The 21,725-nt window shown below is 38.0% G+C and overlaps 1 protein-coding gene across 9 annotated transcripts in view; it reads left to right on the top strand.

Annotated features, from left to right (window-relative positions):
* The first annotated feature begins 4 nt into the window (after nucleotides 1-4).
* DLG2 (discs large MAGUK scaffold protein 2) overlaps nucleotides 5-21,725 on the top strand; it is a 1,004,454-nt gene continuing 982,733 nt past the window's right edge. For 3 of the 9 annotated variants that reach the window (XM_051779210.1, XM_051779204.1, XM_051779229.1), the window contains exons 1-2: nucleotides 5-1,894; nucleotides 16,872-17,003. In XM_051779210.1, coding sequence (XP_051635170.1) covers nucleotides 1,876-1,894; nucleotides 16,872-17,003 — 151 coding nt within the window. In that variant the 5' untranslated portion in view covers nucleotides 5-1,875. The remainder of the gene's footprint in view (nucleotides 1,895-16,871; nucleotides 17,004-21,725) is intronic. The other 6 variants (XM_051779207.1, XM_051779208.1, XM_051779205.1 and 3 more) reach the window with 2 other exon arrangements.

The following is a 21,725-nucleotide window of genomic DNA, read 5'->3' as shown; positions in this document are numbered from 1 at the left end:
CTGGTTGCCGGGGTGGCGAATGGCGGCGGCTCCTCGATGGCGGCGGGGCTGAGCGCGGACCCTGCACCGGCGGCCGGGACGCGGGGACTCCCCCTCCCTGCGGCGGGGGGAGGCCCAGTCCTCGGGGTAACCCGCTGACCCGCTCCCCTCAGCCCGCGCCCTCTCCCCGTCCGCCCCCCCTCAGCCCCCGCACCCCTCCCACCCGTCGCCCTCTTCCCTCGCCACCGGCTCCTTTGTGCTCCCTGCCCGTCCCGCCCTTCCGAGCGCCCCTCGTCCCGGCTGCGTCTCGCTCCACCCCACCGCCGTCCCCTCCTTCATCCTGCAGTTGCGTCCCGCCTGTCTCTCGGCAACCGTGGGGGGGATTGTCCTCGTCCTTAAACCCAGCCCGGCTCCTCCAGCTCACCTGTGCCCCATCCCACTCTCCCCCGACCCAGCCAGCCTCTGTGCCCTGTCCCGCCTCGGAACGCAGCACAGTCCCCCTTGGGTTCGGGAGAGCTGGGGGAGGGAAGGATGGGTGGGTAGAGAGGGGTGAGGGAGGAGAGCCCTGGCGCCCCTGCCTGGGGATGCGGGGACGGACAGATTCCGGCTGTGAACATGAAAGAGCAAAGCAGAGCCGCCCCCTTCGCAAACACGGTTCCCGTCGCCCACAGACGATGCAAAGCAAAGCCCCGGCATGTGCATCGCAGGTCCTCCTTCGCGCGGGGAAGGGAAGCGCTCGAAGCTTGTTCGCCTTTTTCATACATTTCCTTAACGAGGTAGATGAGGAAAATCCATCCCGTTTCTGTTTCTCTTTTTGTTTTTGTTTTTTTTTTTTTTTTTCCAGAAAAAGGGAGAGAGAGAGAGAGAGGCTCGTATTGAAGCCAACCAGCTGCGCTTCTGAGTGGGAAGCTCCGGACTGATCTCATGGCTTGCTTTTTATTTCATTAATACTTCATTGTCTCTGAAAATGAACCATTTGTGAAGCTCTTCTTCTAACTCTGCTTATTCCTCTTTCATGAGGTGGCTGCTGCTGTGCAAGGGAAGGAATGGCATGAAGTAAATGGCTCCAGTATAAGCAATCTGCTTTGCCCAAGTGCCCAGTGAGCAGCACTGTCACTTTAATAATTCCAGGTCAAGGGATTGCTTTCCTCATTTTCAATCCTCTTTTAATACATGGGAGGATCAGAGGGACATTAAAGCCGTAAGGCTGGGTGGCTTGCAGATAATAAAAATGAAAGTGACTGCCCAGTGACTTCTGTTGGGTAAGAGGGTGATATTTGAAGGCTGTTGTCTGGTGAGGAAAAAGGGACCTTTTCAGTCTCCTGTGTAGTCATCTAATACATAGCTAGCAAAATTAATTCAAGAAGTTAAAGAGACACTTTGGATTGTTTTTGTCTTCCTCCTTATTTGGATTATTTGGGCATTTTTGTCCTGCAAATGATATGTTTTTGAGCATGTACAGGTGGAGTATTGAGACAGCTGCCTAGAGATGGACTGTGCCTTAATTGTATTGCATAAAATCTTTTAATTTTCAAACTTTGCTGCCAGAAGAGGAGTTATAATAAGGTTTTATATTGCCAAGGAACATTTGCCCTTGTATTTTTATAGATTCAGATATATTTTAAAGAAATTGAAAACATCTCTTAAAAAAGAATCAAAAAGCTTCTTTTCTCCCCCCCCTTTTTTTTTTTTCTTATTTGTGGGAAGCATCAGAAGTCCAATACACGGGAACAGCAAGTATTCATAGAAATGAAGATTGAAGCTGCTTTTCCTTACTGAACTGTAAAAGTGTTCTGCAGTAGATAGCCAATTCTTGACCTCGCAGAGTGCTCCAGTGGTACTTTGTTAGTACCTGTAAATAAGTGCTTGCAACCAGATTCAGAAGTAGGAAGAAGAATGCCAGTCAAGAAGAAAGGTGGGCTATGAAGCTTCATATCTCATATTGCGTCTTCATTGTGTTAGATTGTTGATTTCTGGTACTTACAAATTCAAATTAAAAATGTTTTAATGGGGAATGGAAATCGTTTTTCTCTTGCACTGAAAATGGGAGAAAAATCTGTGCTCTTACAATAGTAGTTTTTAAAAGTAATTTTATGCAATGTTTTAAGACTTATGTCAAATTTGGCCTCAAATAGTTTTTTTTTTAAAGATCAGCCATCAGAGATTTTGAACAGACACTAAGAGAAAAGCTTGGCATTTAATTTTGTGAGAAGGCTCTCTTACAGATGCCAGTAAATTTTAAAACCATAGTTTAGTCTATTATTATTCATTACATGTTTGGCAGATAAACTTCAGGTATCAGTAGCAGGATAAATAAACAACTAAGTTTCAAGGCCAAGTTTAAATAAAAGTTATAGGAGTTGTGTTTTGAAGGTGATTTAAACGTGTGGTTTTTTTCAAATGTGATTTCAATTAACTTGGATTTCCATTCTTTAATACAATGTAAAATTACTGTCTTTATGGCTGTAGTATGGCAGCATTTAAGGAAAGACAAAGAGCCTTATGTTTTGCCCCTTCTCACCTCAAGTTTGTGATGGCTGCAAGAGTAGCAGCAGCTTTGGAAAATGTGATTTCCAGTGTTCAAACAAGAATTGTGAAATATATGAAGGCAAATTCTTACTCTGAAAACACTTGTATACCTTTGGTTATATCAGTTTGCTTGCAAATAGGACACTGATTTAAAGTTTTTTTATGTGCTAATAGAATAAATGGTATGTGAACCTTTTTTTATTTAGCTCATCTATCCAGATGCGTGCTCTGATATATCCCTGGATCTGATGATACAAAATATGGGGGAAGCAGCAGAAAGCGAATATTACACAACAGAAATGAGGATATAGTTGATATGACTTTGAGTTCTTTTCCTTGTAGGAGTAACCCTTCATTAGTTATGAATTAACATTTACTATGTAAATAATGATAAAACATGCAGATTGCTAGAATTATTTTCATGCAAAAAACAACAAATGGGATTTTGTGTTTATATTTTAACACATGACAGTGTAGAAATGAATTTTCAAAACTGAAATATTTTAATGGATCATCCTGTCATTCATTATAATTGATTGCAATTATGTGTAGTAAAGGTGGAAACGTGTACGGAGGAGTAACATCCTTAATAATTCATCCTGCTGTGCTGTCAACGTGTCACCCTGATGTACTGGTGAAGCTCATGTGTTCTACCTGTTTACAAAAGGAAAATTGAGACCGTTTTCACATCTTAAGTCTTAATCCTGATTTAGGTGATTTACATTAAGGATGTTTCTGTGCTGGATGTTTAACTGTAATTCAGTTTCAGAACACTTGCTGCAGGATTTTTGGGGTGAAATCGTACAGGCTCCTTTGTGCAGAAGTTAGATTGGCAATCACAGCGGTCCCTTCTGGCCTTAAAAATCTGTGGATTTCCTGTTTGTTTCCAGGCAGTTTGGGTCAGTTTTAGTGTACATCAAGGCTCGAATTTCTTCTTCTGTCTTATGAGGATATGTATTTTGACAATGTTAAAATATAAACTCAAGAGACCCAAATGTGCTCTTTGAAATACTATAAACTGTAACATCAATCGGTGTATTGGAGTTCCCAGTGTGAATGACTCTGAGTATTAAAAGGGTATTGTTAAAAATGCATTTAAGCATGTAAATTGCAGGTTTAAAAATGTTAACGAATCAGCAACTTCATTATGATTTTGAATGACTTAATTTGTCTAGTTCATGCAATAGATTTTAACTTTCTAAACATAATTAAAAGCATGCTGGCAACTTGAAACACACTACCATTTTTAAAAAAATCCGCTATTGTTACAAGTAATCCCTGTTAATGCCATAAATACGAAGGAGGTTGAGGGGATTTTTTTCCTTTTTTTTTCCCCCCCGTTTATTTGCTTTATGCTTTTGACAGCACTTTGTGTCTAACTAATTTTATGTTTCTGATGGTGATTTATTTTCCCTTTCTCGTTTTATGTATTTGGGAGATCATGTCTGCTGTCTTTCCTACCCAGACCATCTGTAGAAATCTTGGTGGGATTCTCACTTCTAGGCTGTGCAAAAGTATGTATTTCAATAGCAGCATTAAGGACAGGATTATCCCTCTCCATTTCAGCACTTATTTTTGTGTTGCTATTTTGGATTTGATCAAAATATTCTCCTAAAATCAATATTGAGACAGAGAAACCTGTGAAAACAAACTTTAAAACATGCTGATATTTATTGCTGGAAGTTATTACCAAACGCTGCTTTCTTTGGCACTGATTGGTTCTGGGTCTTTCTAAAGAACAGTGTATGCATTTTGGGAATTTGCCTTTGACAGATCTCACATCCAGTACCAGTCTTCAAATTTCACATAACTTTGCACCTAATTTACACTTTACCTTCCTGCTTGATATGATGTTTTCCATCTCTCTTTTAAAAGTCCAGGCCTGTTTAGTCAGGAAAAAAATAGTTTGCTTAATAATAAAAATCATATAACTTAGAACAAACATTAATTTCTTATGGATGCGGAAAAAAGGATTGCTTCTGGTTCTGATCATGTTTGTGTCAGTACGTGATTGCCATTGCCTGATGTGTTAGAGGGAAAGGATTTTCTTTTCTCACTTCATTCTGAAGGGGAATAAAGCTCCACATTCCCAGCAATGTTCACAGAGTTGACATGTTTGCTGTCAGTCTCAGCAAAAAGTGAGGCTGGAAAGGGAGAACGGAGTATCCTGTGGCGTTGAATGTGCTCCCTTCAGATAAGGGGCGGGACACTGATGCACTATTTCTGCATGATTAAACAAATGGCTCTTTTCTTTGGCTTTTGCTCATCTTTCACTTTTAAGTACATTTCAAGTTTTAAATCAAACCAGACATCTCACTTTAGTTACAAAATGATTTGTTGGACAGTATCTTTTAGAGATGATATGAGATGAAGAAATTTGATAAGTCAATAAATGCATTATTTTTGCTTAATTTTTACTTTGCTTTCACAAACTAGACCATATATGAATACAACTATTCATAAAAAAGTTATGGAACTTCTTGAGAAAAGCTTTGTTTCAAACTAAAATAGTACTACCATACAGAACTGAAGTCAGGTCACTAAGTGGATTCAGGTTTTTGTGTGTTTTCTTTTCCTCCCTCTCTTCCTGAGTTGCTTAGCTGAGTTGATTTCTGTGAACTGTAAGGGACTATGTTTAGATCTGTAATTGCCTGTATTTTGGATTCATCAACAGAATAGTTAAGAGCATAAAATATTACTATAATTCATTCATGTCTTTCACAGTGATGGAAAGAGCTAATTAAATCCATGCTCCTCAGTGAGGGAGACCAGATTCCAGTTTTGAAGCCCTGCTTGTGATTCATACGGAGATGGCAGGAACTCCCTCCTCTAGATACCTGGCTGCACATGTGCTTCTTGACTAACCCTGTCATCATCTTTACATCTAGCTGTGTCTAGGCAGTAAGAGATACTTGAGTGCTGGGGTTTGTATTGCCTTTGTCCTGCTTTCTGTCATTCCACTGAGATGGATTGTATCTTTAGCCAGATGAAATCTGTGGGCTGCTATTAGTTCCATCTTGCTCCACCTTCTAGCCAGTTTATAAAGACCTACTTATTCTGTTTGTCATGGAATAACTTTTTGCATCATTCCTTTTATATTAAAAAATGCCTTCCAGGCCATGCATTATTCAGCACATCAGTGTCAATAATTAAAAAGTATCAATCTTACCCCATGTGGACAACTTCTGGACCATTGAGAAGAATCTGACAGATACACTTTATGAAATGCTAGATTTTGTAGTGGTAATGCTGGTCTATTGGAAGGAAGGGGTCTAAAAACAACTCAGCATGAACTTTTAAAGCAAAGTTCATAAAGGACTAGACAAAGCCAGCTCCCATTAATGCAGTGGAGTTCTTCATACCTTAGTTCTCTTTCAAACTGGCAACTTCTTTTTAGATAACAAAATTTAAGTTTAGGATTGTAACTTTTAGTGCTAAAAAATCTCACTGAATGTGGTTTCAGGCTCCTCACATCTTACAGCAGCAAATCCAACATGTACTGGAAATTTTGTTTCTCTTTTACTTGCAATAAGTAATTGGTATTACAAGATTTTTGTCCTTTCAGTTACTGAAGGAGTAGTCTCAAATAAGTACATGGCTAAAAGGCTACATCTTCCACTCCAAGTCTTGTTCGACCGCCTCTCAGTTTTTACAGTTAATTGAATGGGAGCAGTGCGAAGTTTAGGTTGTGTTTACAGACTGTGGAAATAACAGTTTTAGCTTTCCAAGAGTTAAATAAGCAAGTGTCAGAAAATTGCTGTCTGGACTGTGCCAAGCTTCATCACAAAGCTTTGATTTAAAGATGTCGCTACTTTTATGGCAGTGACCTTTTTCCAGCCAGACATTGTTTCTGCTGTGGGAAACAGTGAAGTATTTTGCACACAAAAGGACTGTAGGAGCAGGCATTGTACAGAACAAGTCTTTGTTCTTTACATGCAGGCTGGAAAGCTAAGGACTGGGAACAGTGAAATTTATACTCTTTTTCCAGCTCTACTGTTGTTCTGATACATTTCAGATGTTTATTGCAGATCCACACCATTTTAGTTGCCTCATCTATGCAGGTGCACAACTTTTTGTCCTGGAGCGTTGCTTTGGTCAGCAGAGAGAGGTCCACCTCCAAAGGGCATTTTAACACATCTAGGATCTGAATTACCTTCTTGCCAGTTGTCATTTTCTCTCTCTCCATAGATAAAACACAGGTTAACCACATTAACTCACCTCAGTTAGATGATGTCTCAGTTTCTCATATAAATTTTAGTGGGAAAAGTATTTCCTTATCTGACATACTTATGAGAGCTGACGTTATGTGTTCTATGAGTGCTATAAATTAACACTATTCATTATTTTTGTGGGCAAAAAAGTGTTATAAATTATTGTGCTGTTAGTCACTGGAGCTGGAAGCAACCATAGTGTTGATACAGACACGAGAGGCAGCTGTGCATCCTCTCCTCCATTCCTATTAAGTGCATATTGCACTCAGTAGAAGCAGTGGTGTCTTGCATTATAAGCATAATCTCTTTCCTTCTCATCCTCTCTTCTTTCCTTCTGAATTTGTTCCAGATGGCCAAGTTAGATGTCAGAGGGTAACCACGGAGAAAAAGCTGAATTTGTAACTAGTAGCCAAATGTGATAAAAGATGATAAAAAGTCCCTGCTTCAGCAAAATGAGAAAAACCTGCCTTACTTAGATATGCTTATTTTGGTCAGGTCATACTAGGTTTTTGCTTCTTACAAGTATTTCAGGTCTGTTTCACTGTGGTGTCTTCTTGTATTTACTGTAGATTAACACAGTGCCAAACAACAGCTTTATAAAAATAAAGATCATGTTTTCTCTTGCCATATTCATCCCTGAAAGAGTCAGTGAAGCTGCCTTGACCTGGTGTCAGTAGTAGTCAACATACAAAATCTGTGAAGAAAACATTTGCTCTTTATTGGATGTGGTCCAGAAGAGTTTTTGGTGGCAGTAAACTCTTTGCCAGAACAAGTTACTGCGATTGTCCTTAAGTCTGTCTTTACTTTTGGGCTGAAGAGGTTAATACTCTCTTCAAAACATATTCATCAGGGAATTGAATCATGTAGAGTTTCTCTGAAAGAGAGGATCTGGACAGTATGGTTTTGCACCCAGAAACCGATCTTTTCTGTTTTAGAATGCTGCTCTCTCCCCTGGCTGTGTAGCATGTCTTGTGTTGTGCTGTGGTGGAATAATTCAAGTCACCTTCCACTTCCTTCCTAGGTTTTGAGCACTGCAGTTACACTGCCTTGCAGATGGATGCCTGCTAAGCTGTGCTTTTAACAACAACAACAAAAAACCCCCAAACAACCCCAAAGCACCATAAACAACCCCAAACCCACGCTTTGCAGATCTACAGACTGAGTTGCTTAATGCCTAAATGTAGAATTAATTTTGTGTTGTTGCGTGAAGGCACATGTTTTGGTTATTGACTCAGAGACTGTAGTATAATACAAAGGTTCTTAAATTAAATATTCCAACATGAATGTGAGAAAATGTAAGACCATAATGCCTGTTTTGCTAATAAATAAAGATAATTTGATCTCATTCCATTTCATTTTTTTTGCATCATTAAAAAGACATTCCTGTTATTCAATTAGATGGGAATTTTTGTAATTCCACATTGTTTTCTTTCATGTTATACAATATTCTTTTGTAGGAGTTTGGAATTATTAATTCCTGGCCAGGCATCTTTTTGTTAGCTTTCTGTCTCATTCCAGTTTTCACATTTATGTTAATTTTGATACAGAATGTTCTTATAAAGAAAAAAAAAAGTACACAGCTGCTTTATTAAGTGTATAACTCCTGGTTTTTACTCTTACCACTATGCATCAAGTTCCACTAGTTTTGTGTATTGCATACAGTTAGACTGTAAGCTCTTCAAAGCAGGGTGCTTTAGCAAATTTACCCTATTAAGATGTCAATTTACATTTATTCAGCTGTATAAAAAGGAGGGTTTCATTTGGTGCTACATAATTTTGGGGGTTGTGGCTTCATATTTCATTCTGTCTTCATATTTGCATTGTTGATTTAACATTAGCATTTGTACATCTACATTTTAACATTGTGACACTTGAAAGACAGAAAGAAGAAGTTCAGGTAAAGCTACTTATAACTGCAGGATTTCTGAAGTTTTGGAAGGAGTCTCAGGGCTCCAGATGCTGCTCGTTCTAGTATCTGAAACACAAACAGGTCACCTGTGTAGATAGGTCACCAAATTTGAGAAGGGATCACCAACAAGCAGTCCCCACATTACTTTCAAGTAGCTGGGAAAAAAGAGCTCCCTGGAAAAAAGGAATGACTCCCCCGGTGGGATGATCGGCTAAAGCCCCTCTGTGCTCCCTTAAAGGAGGGTAGGAGGAATCCAAGTCCCAGAGCGAGCTGCTGATAATAAGTGGGCTCTGCCTTATTATAGTAAGGTATGATGCATAAGATTAACAGATCATACATGAAAGGCTGGAGGAAAGTTTGTGATTTTTATGCTGAACCAGTCACTGATCTTTATATAGTTATCCTATTCCTTTGGTAAGTACAGTTAGTCAAGTTTAGAGGAATATATTTAAAACTAAGAAATGTGTAAAAGCAGCAATTTAACAGAATAGATATGTGATTATATATTGTAAAACTAACTATAAAAATACTTGGATAACAAACTTACATTGTAGCTAATCATCATTGATAACTAAAATTTTTCTTAAGGTACTAGTTTTCCTTATAGTAAATTAGACAAAAAGTCTGATTCTTAACAAATAGAAAAAAAAAAGAACCTAAGCACTCTTTTATCATCATCACTTCCCTGGTCATTTGTGTGTGTGTGTCATGTTTCATAAAACTGACGGTACTACTGTCCAGCTTCATTCACCAGTCAGTGTTCTGTAACAGTACTGGGTCTCCAGCCTGCATTTATAGGTTGTGCTTTAAGGCAAATTTAATTCCAGAAAAGAGAATAAGGGGCTTTGAAAATGTAAACAGTGTACAAAAGTTGCAGAGGCTGGAACTGCGAAAAAGGAGACTGAGCAGGGGAGGGACATGACAAGTCACAGAGTATAGAAGAGGCTGTAAAGGGAGTATTGTGGTTTGCTTTACACACTGACAACTGGAAGACAAGCAGTTGTCCTGATTTATAACAAAAAAAGATGGGAATTATGTAGTAGAAAAAGCTGCTAGAACCTTCAAACCCTGAAATCGGATGGTGAGAGATCTTGTGGATATGAGAGGTTATCAGTGCAGGTAGACAGGCATCTGTGGGATGGGTGTAAGCCTGGGTCCTGCACAGCACAGAAGTGAACTGAAAACCTATTAGGGCTCCTCCAGGCTCCTTGTGTCTGTCTGTTCTGCTTCTCAGAGAATTCAGCTGACACATCATGGCTTAACTCCTGCCCTTCAAAGCAATCTGGCTTGCAGAGCATTTAGCCCTCTGCACTGCATAGTCTACACGAGTCAATCTTCTGGAACAAGAGACTGCTGTGCAACTTCTGTGATTCAGTGGCAGCCTTTTGCATGAGCTATTTGGAGCCCAGAGACCTGCAGTAACATAACTGCAGGTTAACACTGTTTAGTGCAGCTGCTTGTCCTCCTTATTTTAGTCCAGTTTTCCTTGGCATTTGCATGTCTGGTTTCCCCTTAACATACATGAGCATACAATATAGCCTTGTTCTGAGAAATTTGCCGTTGTACTTGTGTAGGAGCTCTCTCATACTGTCTGGCCCATTTCTTGTCTGCTAACAGCATAGAGGTCTAGAATAACACCACAACTCAACTGTTCCTAAATTTGTGTTTTGCAGGAAAGCAGTCTGTGCAGAGAATTCACCAAGGCTACAGTTAATTTAGGGATGTCACACATTTTACAGTTAATGGAAAGCGAGGGCAACTCAGAATGCAACGTTTTCTTTAAATATCGTTCCTTGAAAGACTCTCCATTGGCCCAAGATTAATCTTCACAATGTGTTGGCCTCCCCTGTGTGCCAATCTAGTTGCTAAAAGCTGAAACCCCAGAAACAAACCTGCCTGGTAATCCCTTAAATAATTAACCCTTCCTTTTTTTGTCCCTCTGTTTTCCCTGGGTTTAGGTGTCATGCATAGTCTCAGGAGCTGTTATTTTTAACCCTTTTGCTTGTTTGTTGTGAATGCTCCTCACACCGGGTGATTGTCACATATGTAATGCCTTATGTTTTTTCCTGAAGGTTGCATAACCATATGCTGCCTTTTCTTCATAGTTCCTTAAAGTCCTATTGCAGATATGAAGGGCCCGAGGTGCTGGGAGCTTTCTGGTTTGTACAGGGACACACATTCCCTGCTTGCTTTCTCTCTGTATAGTCTACTAGATTAATTTGTGTCTCATGTTAATGTTTATATGTAAATATTTTATGATTGTCATTTGTCTGATAGTTCTCAAGCCTTTTGAAGCATGGGAGCCTACAGCTTGTGTTTTTCTCAACTATCTTAGTGTACTATTTCTTGCATTTCTTTCTAAAATTTAACTGGCTTTTTTGCACCTCCTTTGTGTGTACAGAGCATTGCATATTAGCAACATTTATTTATGTTTACTGTTGTGTGTGAAGATTAGGAAAGGTAAATGAGTTACTGATGGCTTTGGCTTGGATCAGTCCCAAGGCAGGTTGCCTTGAAATTTCTTATAAACTACTGCATGCCCTCCTGCTTATGTGTAGCAATTTGTTTTAATTTTTTGAGCTTTCTGGAGCAGAGAATCAAATCAAGACAACTTAAAATAATAGAGGCAGGGAACAGCGTTTATTCAAATGTCTGGCTTTTTTGTCAGTGATCATCTACACAAAGATGTGAACTCTCCAAAAGTAGTTTTTGAGATCCTTTTCTTCTAAAGTTATCAAAATTCACTGTGAACACTTCCCTTGCTCTCTTTTGTGGTGCTCTGGTTCCATTTCTCACTTCTGTTCTGGCTTCTGTGGTTTATCTCTCCCATCCTTCATACCTTTTCCAGCTTCAGTGCCCTACATTTTCCCAACTCTGGTTGTCAAAAACCCAGAAAGGGTCTCCTGAAATGTGTTGGTGTGTTTTTCTTTTAAAAGTCACCTATGGCTGGAAGGAGCTCTAATGTCTTGAAAATAGCCATATATTCATATATATAGCCATAGCAGTATCTACCTGAATTACCTGGAGCTTCCATTATCTGTTTCTTTGGTTTGAGTCATCATCACTCAATGTACCCTGGTCTGAGGAGTTTTGAAAATGGAGCTACTAGGAGACTGGTTTTGAATCACTTTTATCTTTCTTGTATAGTTTCAGTTAATCCTGTTAGTCAATTCTTTTCCAAATTAATTATTGAAATTTATGTATAAACCTATATTCTCTTCAAGTATAATATCTTTAGTTCATCTAAAGGATAAATGGTTTGAATAACATCTGGGAGATATTTAGGAAAACTGTTTCCTGTATCCTATAGCTGTTCCCATAGATGGCATGCTGTGTGACCTGCCATGTGCTGTGTCATCCTCAGTCCCATATGAAGGCACAGTACATATCAAAGATTTTTTAATCAACACAGTCTCCACACCAGCAGAGCTGCAGTGTTTCAGCTCTGCCAGGGGTATACTGTAAATGCTGTAGTGAGTATAGTTAGAGGAACTCAAACAGCACATAAGTGACCTGCAATCCTGCTGCCTTCAAGCAAGTACGTGCAGCTCCCAGGGGAGTTTATGTTTTCCTTAAGTAAATAGTTGAGCACCTGGATCTGCAGTCAAACTAATGTACAGGTAACTAACTCAAAGTGCACCACAGAACTTGTTCCTCTGTAGTGCTGCAGCTGTGGAGTTTTTTAGACTAGTGTAAAAAGTGTGCTTCAAATACTGACATTTTGATTTCACAGCATTTGCATGCTTTTCCTTACTCAGCAGTTGTATGGGTGTCCTCACAAGCACCTGCACCTTTAAGCCTTTAACTTGGTTTCTGTATACGTAATTCCTGTAAGATTTCCAACCATCTAAACACCTTCATAAAAAAAAAAAAGTGCTCAGCTGTTACACTCTTACTGAAAAAAGTGAAGCTCAATTTTTTCTGTCTCCTTGCCTATATGGAGTTTCAGTGATTCTAAAATGTGCTTGCAAATCATGAGAACATGGCAAAGACTCAGAAACAAGCTGGCAGAGGAAGGGGATCTTTCTGCTTAAAGGTACTGATTAGTATTGCAAGGGACTTTCAGATCTTGGATATGGACCCTGAGAAGTAGATAGAATTGATTTTGACATCATTTTATCAAAGTAGATGGGAAATTATTTGCAGAATTAATTTAAATATGTGTAATTATCAAATTTAGTCTTTCTTATGTGAAGCTTACATTTTAAGAGCAATGCTTTAAGAAACAATTTTTAATTGGTGATAATTTAATTTTTCCTGATATATAGCGCACCTTACTCTGTATAGGCTTGTATGTATGGCTTCATTTCCTGATGACAGTGTCACTGGAAAACTTTTTGTCTGTGAGATATACTGAAAGCTACATTTGGTTAAAATATAACTTAGGTTGTAGTAACAATGGATTTTCTATACAGTTTTTGTATTTGTTTCATCAGATGTATAAACATTGCCTCAACAGTTTTTTTTTGCTCTATAGCATAAATGTTTACTTATGGACCTTTAAAAATTGATATCACAGAAAATTTGCGTCTATACAGTGTGGAGACTATAAAATGTGGAGTATTGTCTAATGTCCCCCTCTAGAATAATAACTCCAAGGAAAGGATCTGCCTTTTTTTGATTCTAACATAAATAAATACATTATATTAAGCAGACACTCATTCTGTAGAAGAAAAATTAAGTAATTTCTTATATGGTAACACTTTAGATTGAGAGAGGAAGCAAAGTTTTCCAAAGAAATCCAATAAGCAAAGTTACTACTCTACAGTTTTGTTTCAGTGTCACATGTTTCTGATTTGCCATATTGTGGCAATTAACCATTCCCTGGTCAGTAACATAAACCACAAACATTCCTGAACTGGTTAAAAAATTATAGAGTGATAAAGCAATAAAACTTACAGAATTATTAGTTAGTTTGGGTTAACTGATAACCTCTTGGACAAGATACTGTAGGACCATAAAAGCTGTTTTATTCCTAAAGAAATTTTTCTTATAATAGTATTAAGATATTTTGAGTATGATTTATTTAATATTTAGTATGATTTAAATAATAATGCATTTACTGTCTAGAATATGTGTGAGTTTTTGTAGGACTGTATCTTCTGAATGGCTCTTGACAAAGTCATCTTTCAAAGTCGGTAGGCTCACTTAAAAATTAGTGTCATAATAAGCAGTAAAAAAACCCTAAAACTTTATTCAGCACACCTCATGGGGCACAGCTGATATTGACTTTTCAATGGTCTTTTGTTCACAGACAAAGGACCTACTCAGGATCCACAGAGATCCCCACCACTTGGGATATTAAACTGTGTGTTCGGTGGATTTGTGTTCTTACTTGAATTTGGTTTTAGTATCAACACTGAAGAATAGTGTATCACAGAACAAAGATTTTTTAGTTGCCTTTATGATATACTCCAGCTGTAAGGTACAGGACTTATTTTGGCTGCTAAAAATTAACTGTGTGCTTCACTGGATATTGTAATCCCATACATACAGTGATCCAGTCCCTCTTGAAAGCCACCAATCTCCCATTCTTCTTGATGAAAAGAATGTGTGGGAATTCAGATTAAGAAACTTCCGTTTAATTTGGGTGGCAGGGAATATGGTTCTTATTTGACTATTGTGCTGCAGTCCAGGCAGTCCATTCTTGAAGCCAAATAGTATTTTAAATTTTGTAGCTGTCAGACCCAAAAGGCAAAGTAGTGAATGCCCTCATCTGCTTTGGGTATAACTGGGAGTTGGCAATGGTTATTATCTTGGGGAGAGTACTTAGCATTCTTCAGACATGCTGTTTCATTAGATTATTTTATATTGCTCTCTGTTGTGCAGAGGTATAAATGTGGTGTGCTGATGCTGAATAGGATTATGCCCTAGCATGCTAAATACTGTAAAATATGAAGGTCTAGTTCTGAGTAATTTATAATCAGGAAAGTTCGTCAAGAAGGCTGAAAGTTGCTTTTTTGAAAGCATAATCTGGTGCCAAATTGACTGGAGGTTTGAATAGTCTCCATAAACACCTTGGCTTTTCAGGAGTGCTCCAGTAGCAGTGGTTACACAGCTCCCCTCCCCGGCATGCTAAATATTTTTGGTCAAGATATGATTCCTCTTGATACCAGAACATCAGTGGTAGCTTCCAGCAGAAGCAGGGCAGCTGGGGGATCCTGACTGGATCTCCCAGCACATGCAACCCATCACAAATGATTTGGAAAACTAGATACACTGCTGATGAGGGAGATTGTGCGGGAAAAGGCTGTAACTTGATGCTGGAGCTTAGGGATGGAGTAAAAATTAATGTATCCTATTAAAGCTTGAGAGGAAAATGAGGCAAGAAGATCATTACTTGATCTGGGATTTATCTGGGATTTAGATTTAACACTAGAGCTGTGCTCTGTTGCTGGTTGTTCAGTTTGTAAAGTTTAGGACTCTTTTGGGGTCAACCAAAAGCAGACTTTTTTTATCTTGAGGAACTGAAAAATAATGATTTCAGTGAAAATAAAAACTCTGCTCATACCCCTAAAGGATACTACTTTTTTGTAGCTGTTTTTTTAAGGTAGGAACAGTACTCTTTAGGAAAGGAGTGCTTAATGAAGGAGGGGATGTCAGCATGCTTCACCAAGTCACTGAGAAAAAGGAATTGGTATCTCCGGTGTGGAACAGGCGTTCAAATCCTATTTTCCTAATTTCTCAGATAGTCCACTTCTAAGAAATGTTCTCAGTATGGGATGCTTTGCAATGGTTTTCCACCACTCTGCTGCTTCACTGTAATATAAATGATCTTGTATTCATTACATATGCCTGTTTGTACTTGGGGGAGGGTGAATGACTGATTCCAAGCCATGATTTAAGTTAGTGACTAATTATTCTGTTGAGGGCAGCCAGAACTTTCAGTGTATCAACGAAAGTACAGGTGTCACAGGTGAGTCAGGCACAGTCATGAGGTCAAAGATACGATGTGACTGGGATTTTCACGACAAAAGAAGCTGAGCTCACATGCAGAATTAGTTCTTTATACCCAACCATTTGTGGGGGGTACCCTAACCATATCCCAACTGGATCCACAAGTTTTGATTTGGATGATCTGTGATGGGAGCCCAACCCAGGTACTGTGACCTGGCCTTTAAAAGAGCTGATCTCTCTCTCTCTCTGTGGGTTATAAGTGGTCCTAATAGCACTGCTGGCTTTAGGTGAAAACAAAACAATTGCCTAACCCTCAAGGTGGGATTGAAGCAGAAAATTGTGAGCTCCTCCATTATATAAATATCTACACTGCTATGCTCCCTAATCTTCCTATGTATGTGATATATACATAAGGTTGGACTCTATGATCTTGGAAGTCTTTTCCAAGTGTAATGATTCTACAATTCTCTATATGTTTTATATATGTGTGTGCACATATAAGTAAGATGGTGATGTTTGGATTTCATATAATTTTATATGTCACTCATGCTCTTGGCAAGTGACTACACAGAGATAATAGCAGCAGCAAAAACAGAGCTCTGTTTCTCTGGGCTCTTACAGAAAGGCTGGATTGCTCCATTTGAGCCGGCGCATGGATGAAAGTATGCTGTCATAGTCTCATTTAGCAAAGAGGTAGATAGCAATATTATGTATTGAGGGAATAGAAAAAACTCATCATGCTCTTGGACACCTGCCTTTCAGATACGCTTTTGTTATTCAGAGGAGAGAGAATTGAGTGCTGCAGATGCAAAGCAAACACTTTCATGTCTTCTCTGAATATGTTTTAAGGCCAGTTTTCCTGCATGGGTATCCATAATGGTTATTGTCTATAATTTTGTAGCTTCTGCAAGTTGTAATTTGGTCCAAACCTCATAGCTTCCAGCTGGTTTTGGACAAATGAAAGTTGAACACTTGTAGATGCCATTCAAAAGATTATTTTCCCTTTGCAGGGAGATCTCAGATGTGCAGTTTTGTCTATGTGGCTTGTGCCATACAGCTAATGACAATGCAGCAACATCATGCTCCCTGGGAGTGTTCAGAAGGCGTGTGGATGTGGCGCTTGGGGACATGGTTTGGTGTGGAACATGGTGATGCAGGGTTGATAGCTGGACTCGATGATCTTGTAGGTGTTTTCTAACCTTAGTGATTTTATGATTCTGTGAACATTTGTTGTAAATGTTCCTTACATGTGTGAACAATGCTGTTCAAAATGTGTAGTTAATATTCGAGCATTTAAATAGTTTACAGAGCCAATAAAGACTTTTTTTGTACTTGTTTGTTTTTAGATACTGACCGAGCTTTAGTGCTGCTGGAAGAGTATTGTAAAAAACTACGGAAGCCAGAAGAGCAACAGCTGAAGAAAGCTATCAGAAAGGTGATGGGCATCTTTAAGAGCAGCTTGTTTCAGGCACTTCTAGGTAGGTACTAATGTTTAATACTAGATGCATGCTCTTGGAGGCCAGAGCTAGGTCAGACCTAGTAACTTTTTTACTAGTCACTGTTTAATTTGGGTTTACAATGAACAGCATGTTGAGATGGTCCTTCCAGGTTCTCTGTGGGGAAACTCATTGTCCTGATATTTCAAAGGTATTTTCTTACTTATAAAGACAGAAAGAGTAACAAAAAATCATGCAAGATAAGGCATTGAATTGTTATTCGTAAATCTTGCTGCTTTCCTTTGTTTAATGGAAGATACTGAACCAGAGTAGGATATTTATGCAAGTGGAAGATGAGGCCATCTCTACAGGTAAATAGACAAAGTTTCATTGATTTCACCAGCACCAAGTAGCATTTAATTTTGCATTAAGCTTTTGGGAAAAGTGTCAGCAAAGAAACTCTAAAACGAGTCAAGACAATTGCTCCAGGACACAGTTGAAACTTTGGCAGGATGTTCCCATTCATATGATGTTGCAGTGTTCAAATAGGTGCACTGGTGTATTGCTCAGTCTTTCTTCCATTTACTTGAAGTTTCCCATTGCACCTTGTAAATGATATTAAAATCAAGTGCTTGGCATTTTGGAGCTTCATATAAAATAATATAATAATATTATATTTTTGAGGTCATGAATGTACCTGGTTGCTGTAGCATCCCTGTTGTTCCTTGTGCCATGCTTGAGCTGCCAGTCATGGGAAGTGGTGACAGCAACTGTGCATCACCCTTGCTCCACCTTTCTCAGCCCTCTTGCTCACATTGCATTGCCCCCTTGGTGTTTTATTCCTTCACAAACAAATGTGTACATTTTGTGCAGAACTAGTTTAAAGGGCACGTTTCTTAACACAAATGATGTTTGTGGAAGCACACATGCCTTCAAAGTATGGCCATTTAAAGCCAGAGTTTCAACAGTACTCCTTGCAGAGCTACAGTCAGGAGCAGTTAGGGGAAAATTTTGATTATATGTCATGACAGTAGAAGTACATCAATAATGCACTGTTATTGTGAAGATGATGGAGGTCCGGGAGTAGTTTCAGGAATTTATGAAAAATGTGTGCTACCAGTCTCTTAACATTTCCTGCAACTGGAATTAATTATTGCTAGCACTATTGTAACTTTTTCCAGCTTCTTTAAAATTATTAGCTTTATTTTGTAAACCCTACTTAATTTTAATTGCTGTATATGCTTTATAAAAGAAAAATAGATTCATAATTGAGTGGTATTTACCAAATAGTTGTAAATGTATTTGAACTAAAGAATGAAAAATAAAGATGGGACCTTTCTGTGTTATTTTTATGAAGGTGTCTGTGGATATAGAATTATGTGCTGAAGAAATACACAGTCATGGAAGTGACATTAGCTGTATGTTTACTTCTGCACTACTTTGAAGTATTCCTTCAAAGTGTTCTAACAACATGTGTGCTTTGCCTGTGGCTACACTGCAATATGTGTTGATGTATTATTACATGTGTCAGAAATGAAAAAGTGATTATAGCTACATTAAGGTTGAATCCAGAGAAGAAATCACATCTTTTGATTGCTGCAATACCAGATTGAGGAATATGGTGTTATAGAAGTTAGATAGCATTTCAATTTGTGGGTCTTTGGATGTCTTTTCCTTGTTCTAAAATGCTTCCTTTTATAACAGAGATTTGGGAATTCCAAGATGTGTTCAGAGTCTCTAATCTTATGTTTGGTTTGTTGTTTGGTTTGTCTTGATTGTGGAACAATACTAAAGAGTGACCTCTCACCAGTATTTTAAGTGTGGTGGATGATGTTATTACACAGTTAATAATGAGATTCTTGCATAATCAATATTTAAAAAAACCCTACTTCCATGACATCTGTTTTAGCTTCATGTCATAGTTTCTCTATTCGCTTATAAATCAGACCACTACATGAGGAAATACCTAATGCAGAGCTTCTGGTCTGTTTTTAAGTTCTGTACTGCTAATTTTTTCCTTTGTCTTTTATATTTACAGAATGTCTAATGGTCTTGAAAGCATACATTTCTCTGTGCCTAATCCTAATTAGTCTTAATTTTCAGAGTCTGAATGTTCATTGCTTTCCAAAACTCTATCTCATTTACAGCTGTCAAACTGTTTTTATCCAGAATTTATTGACCTTTTGAATATTTAGGTTGTAACTACTAATGAAAAAGGTGATTTTTGTACAGAATCGTTAACCTGGATGCAGAAGTGCACATTCCTACCAGGCATAAAGTTAATGTAATTTTATGTGCCAAATTCAGTTTTTGTAGGTCCTACAGCTTCAGTAGAATTTGATTCCTTTACAAATAAATTCAGCTGTTGTAACCATCCCTGTCCTTTAAGTGTGTGTTCAATTCTTGTTACCTTCCAAAAGGCTTTAAAAATCGGTAGGATGTCTCAAATTGAGTATAACAATAACAGACAAAGAAAACTAATTATCAATAGAGGCAGTTTTCAAATCTAGCATTGTCTAGTTCCTTTTATTCTCAAATCTATGCTTGTGTGATGTGATTCAGCCATCTTTGAACTTGGGTTCTCAGTGTGTGCAAGACTATTTTTATCTTCAATGTGTTTCATAAATATTAAATGCTGACTACTGAACAGTGGAATAACATAAGAAAAAAGAGGATTCAATATTTTTCATATGTATATTCTAAACATGCAAGAAACCACTACAATTATGTAAGAAAAAGTTTTGTGAGAGATTTACAGAAGGATTACTGAAGGATTGTCCTTTTACATTTTAATTTGGGTTCAAAAGCATTTCTTTCTCCCTTCAGGCTGTTCTTGTTGCTAGACTTCTTGCTAGAGTCACTGTGTTCAGTTACAGCTGAGTTAGTTGCTAAGAGGCACTTTTTCAAAGTGACATGTAGAGCTGCAGTCTCTGGAGTCCCATTTACACTCTAGTGGCCCAAACACAATGCTTTGAAAATCCAGCCCTAAGAGGAGGGAGGGGGAACAACTCTTCAGAAGGAGCATGCAAGGGGAAGAATGTGTTATTGACAAGAAGATATTGACATTACTTTTAAGTTAATTCCGGATTTTTTTCACCAAAAGGGTCTTACCAATTCTTCTCTGTGCAGTGAGGAGCTATGCTGTTGTTATGAGCTTGTAAGGATTTTTGTAGGGTCATCTGTAGCTAGATGATATTAAAATCAGAAGGTGCTCTCAAATTGTAGCACATGTTGTTCTGATGTGAACATTTTTAAAACCCAGCAAAGAAGAGGAAATGAAACCTCCAGAAATCCAAATGCCTCATTTGTTGGGATTGTCTCATAATGGGGCATCTTAGAGGCATCGTACTGAAATAAAAAAGGGAAATCAGGAAAGAGAGTAATAACAGTCATCTGGATGTGTCAAAGCAACCAAACATTTTTTGTTCCAGTTTAGTTCTTCATGGAATTTAATCAGTTTTTATAGTGCAGTACATAGTTTAGAACAATTTATTTCTGGAAACCTCTGCTGTATATTTGTCTAGACTTCATTTCATTAAGACAAGTGCACGATTCTACAGCTTAGAAGACAGTTCTGTGGAATGAGAATGGATGAAAGAGGTTTATGTCAGGGTTGTTTGGGTTTTTTTTTGTAGATACATCTCTATAAAACATCATTTTGTTTCTAGCAGGAATTAAAGTGCCACAAATAACTGTAATCATCTTATGCAGTATTAGGTAAAAACTAATCTCAATAGGTTTTTCTAAAATTCGGATAAACCCAATCTGCAGTGGATGACGTATTTCCTGAGGACTTTCAAACCACGTCTTATGTTTTTTTCTCACACTTGCGTAACTTTGCCTGAATTTTAAAATGGCATATTTTCAATTAAAATCTGCATCACCTTCTTCTTCTTCTTCTTCTTTTTTTTTTTTTAATGGTATTGTACCATTTCTGCAAAATAATGTGGATGTTCTAAAACTACCGATCTTAAAAATTGCCATACTAAACATTACATTTTTGCACTTTGATGAGAAAAGTTGAAAATGTTGACCATTTATCTCCTCTCATGGCTACAAATATGTGTGTAGTTACTGTAAGGGTTATAGAATTTACTGATCATCTGTGCCACAACCTGGATTTAGAGACTTAGGATATAATTTTGCATTTTTAGTAAGAGGAATTTTTTAGACTCTTCACCTCATTCAACTCACTTTAAATAAGCCCTGTTATAACAATCCATTTTAAAAGAGTGATAATGTTTTTTAAACCAAATAAAAAAGGAAGCCAATTGATTCTTCTGCAATCACATATTAATTTTCTGTTAAAAGTTTCTATAGATGAAGAGACAGTATAACTAATAATGTTATATTGTTATCCAAACTTCTAGGCATCTAGTTAAATCTTGTGATCTTCCATGTTACTGTAAGGTGCTATAGAACAGATAGGGAATATAACAAGGACATTTCAGAGACCCAAATCAAGTGCTTTACTTTAATTATTTTAGGATATATGTATCTATTAAAAAGTAGCATAGCTTTTAAGAAATTCAAATATTTATTATAGTAAGCATGAATCAAACCAAAGTGTGGTTTCCTATGAATTTGTTTTGGTTTGGTTGACCTTGGTATTTACAAAACTGTGAGCTGGGACTGACATTCTTTTATAGTCAGGGCCATGGTTAAATTTCAGGATAGTTTAGATATGAATAAAAAACTGGAGAGGAGCCTATCATAGGAGTAATGGTGGGCTGTTGGAACATGTCACTGTCATAAAAGGAAAAC

This window comes from Manacus candei, unplaced genomic scaffold, assembly GCF_025592945.1.
Source record: "Manacus candei isolate 608988 ecotype Guabito, Panama unplaced genomic scaffold, ASM2559294v1 h1tg000014l, whole genome shotgun sequence".
In the NCBI taxonomy this organism is placed as follows: domain Eukaryota; kingdom Metazoa; phylum Chordata; class Aves; order Passeriformes; family Pipridae; genus Manacus; species Manacus candei.
This window is presented reverse-complemented; position numbering and strand designations above follow the sequence as displayed.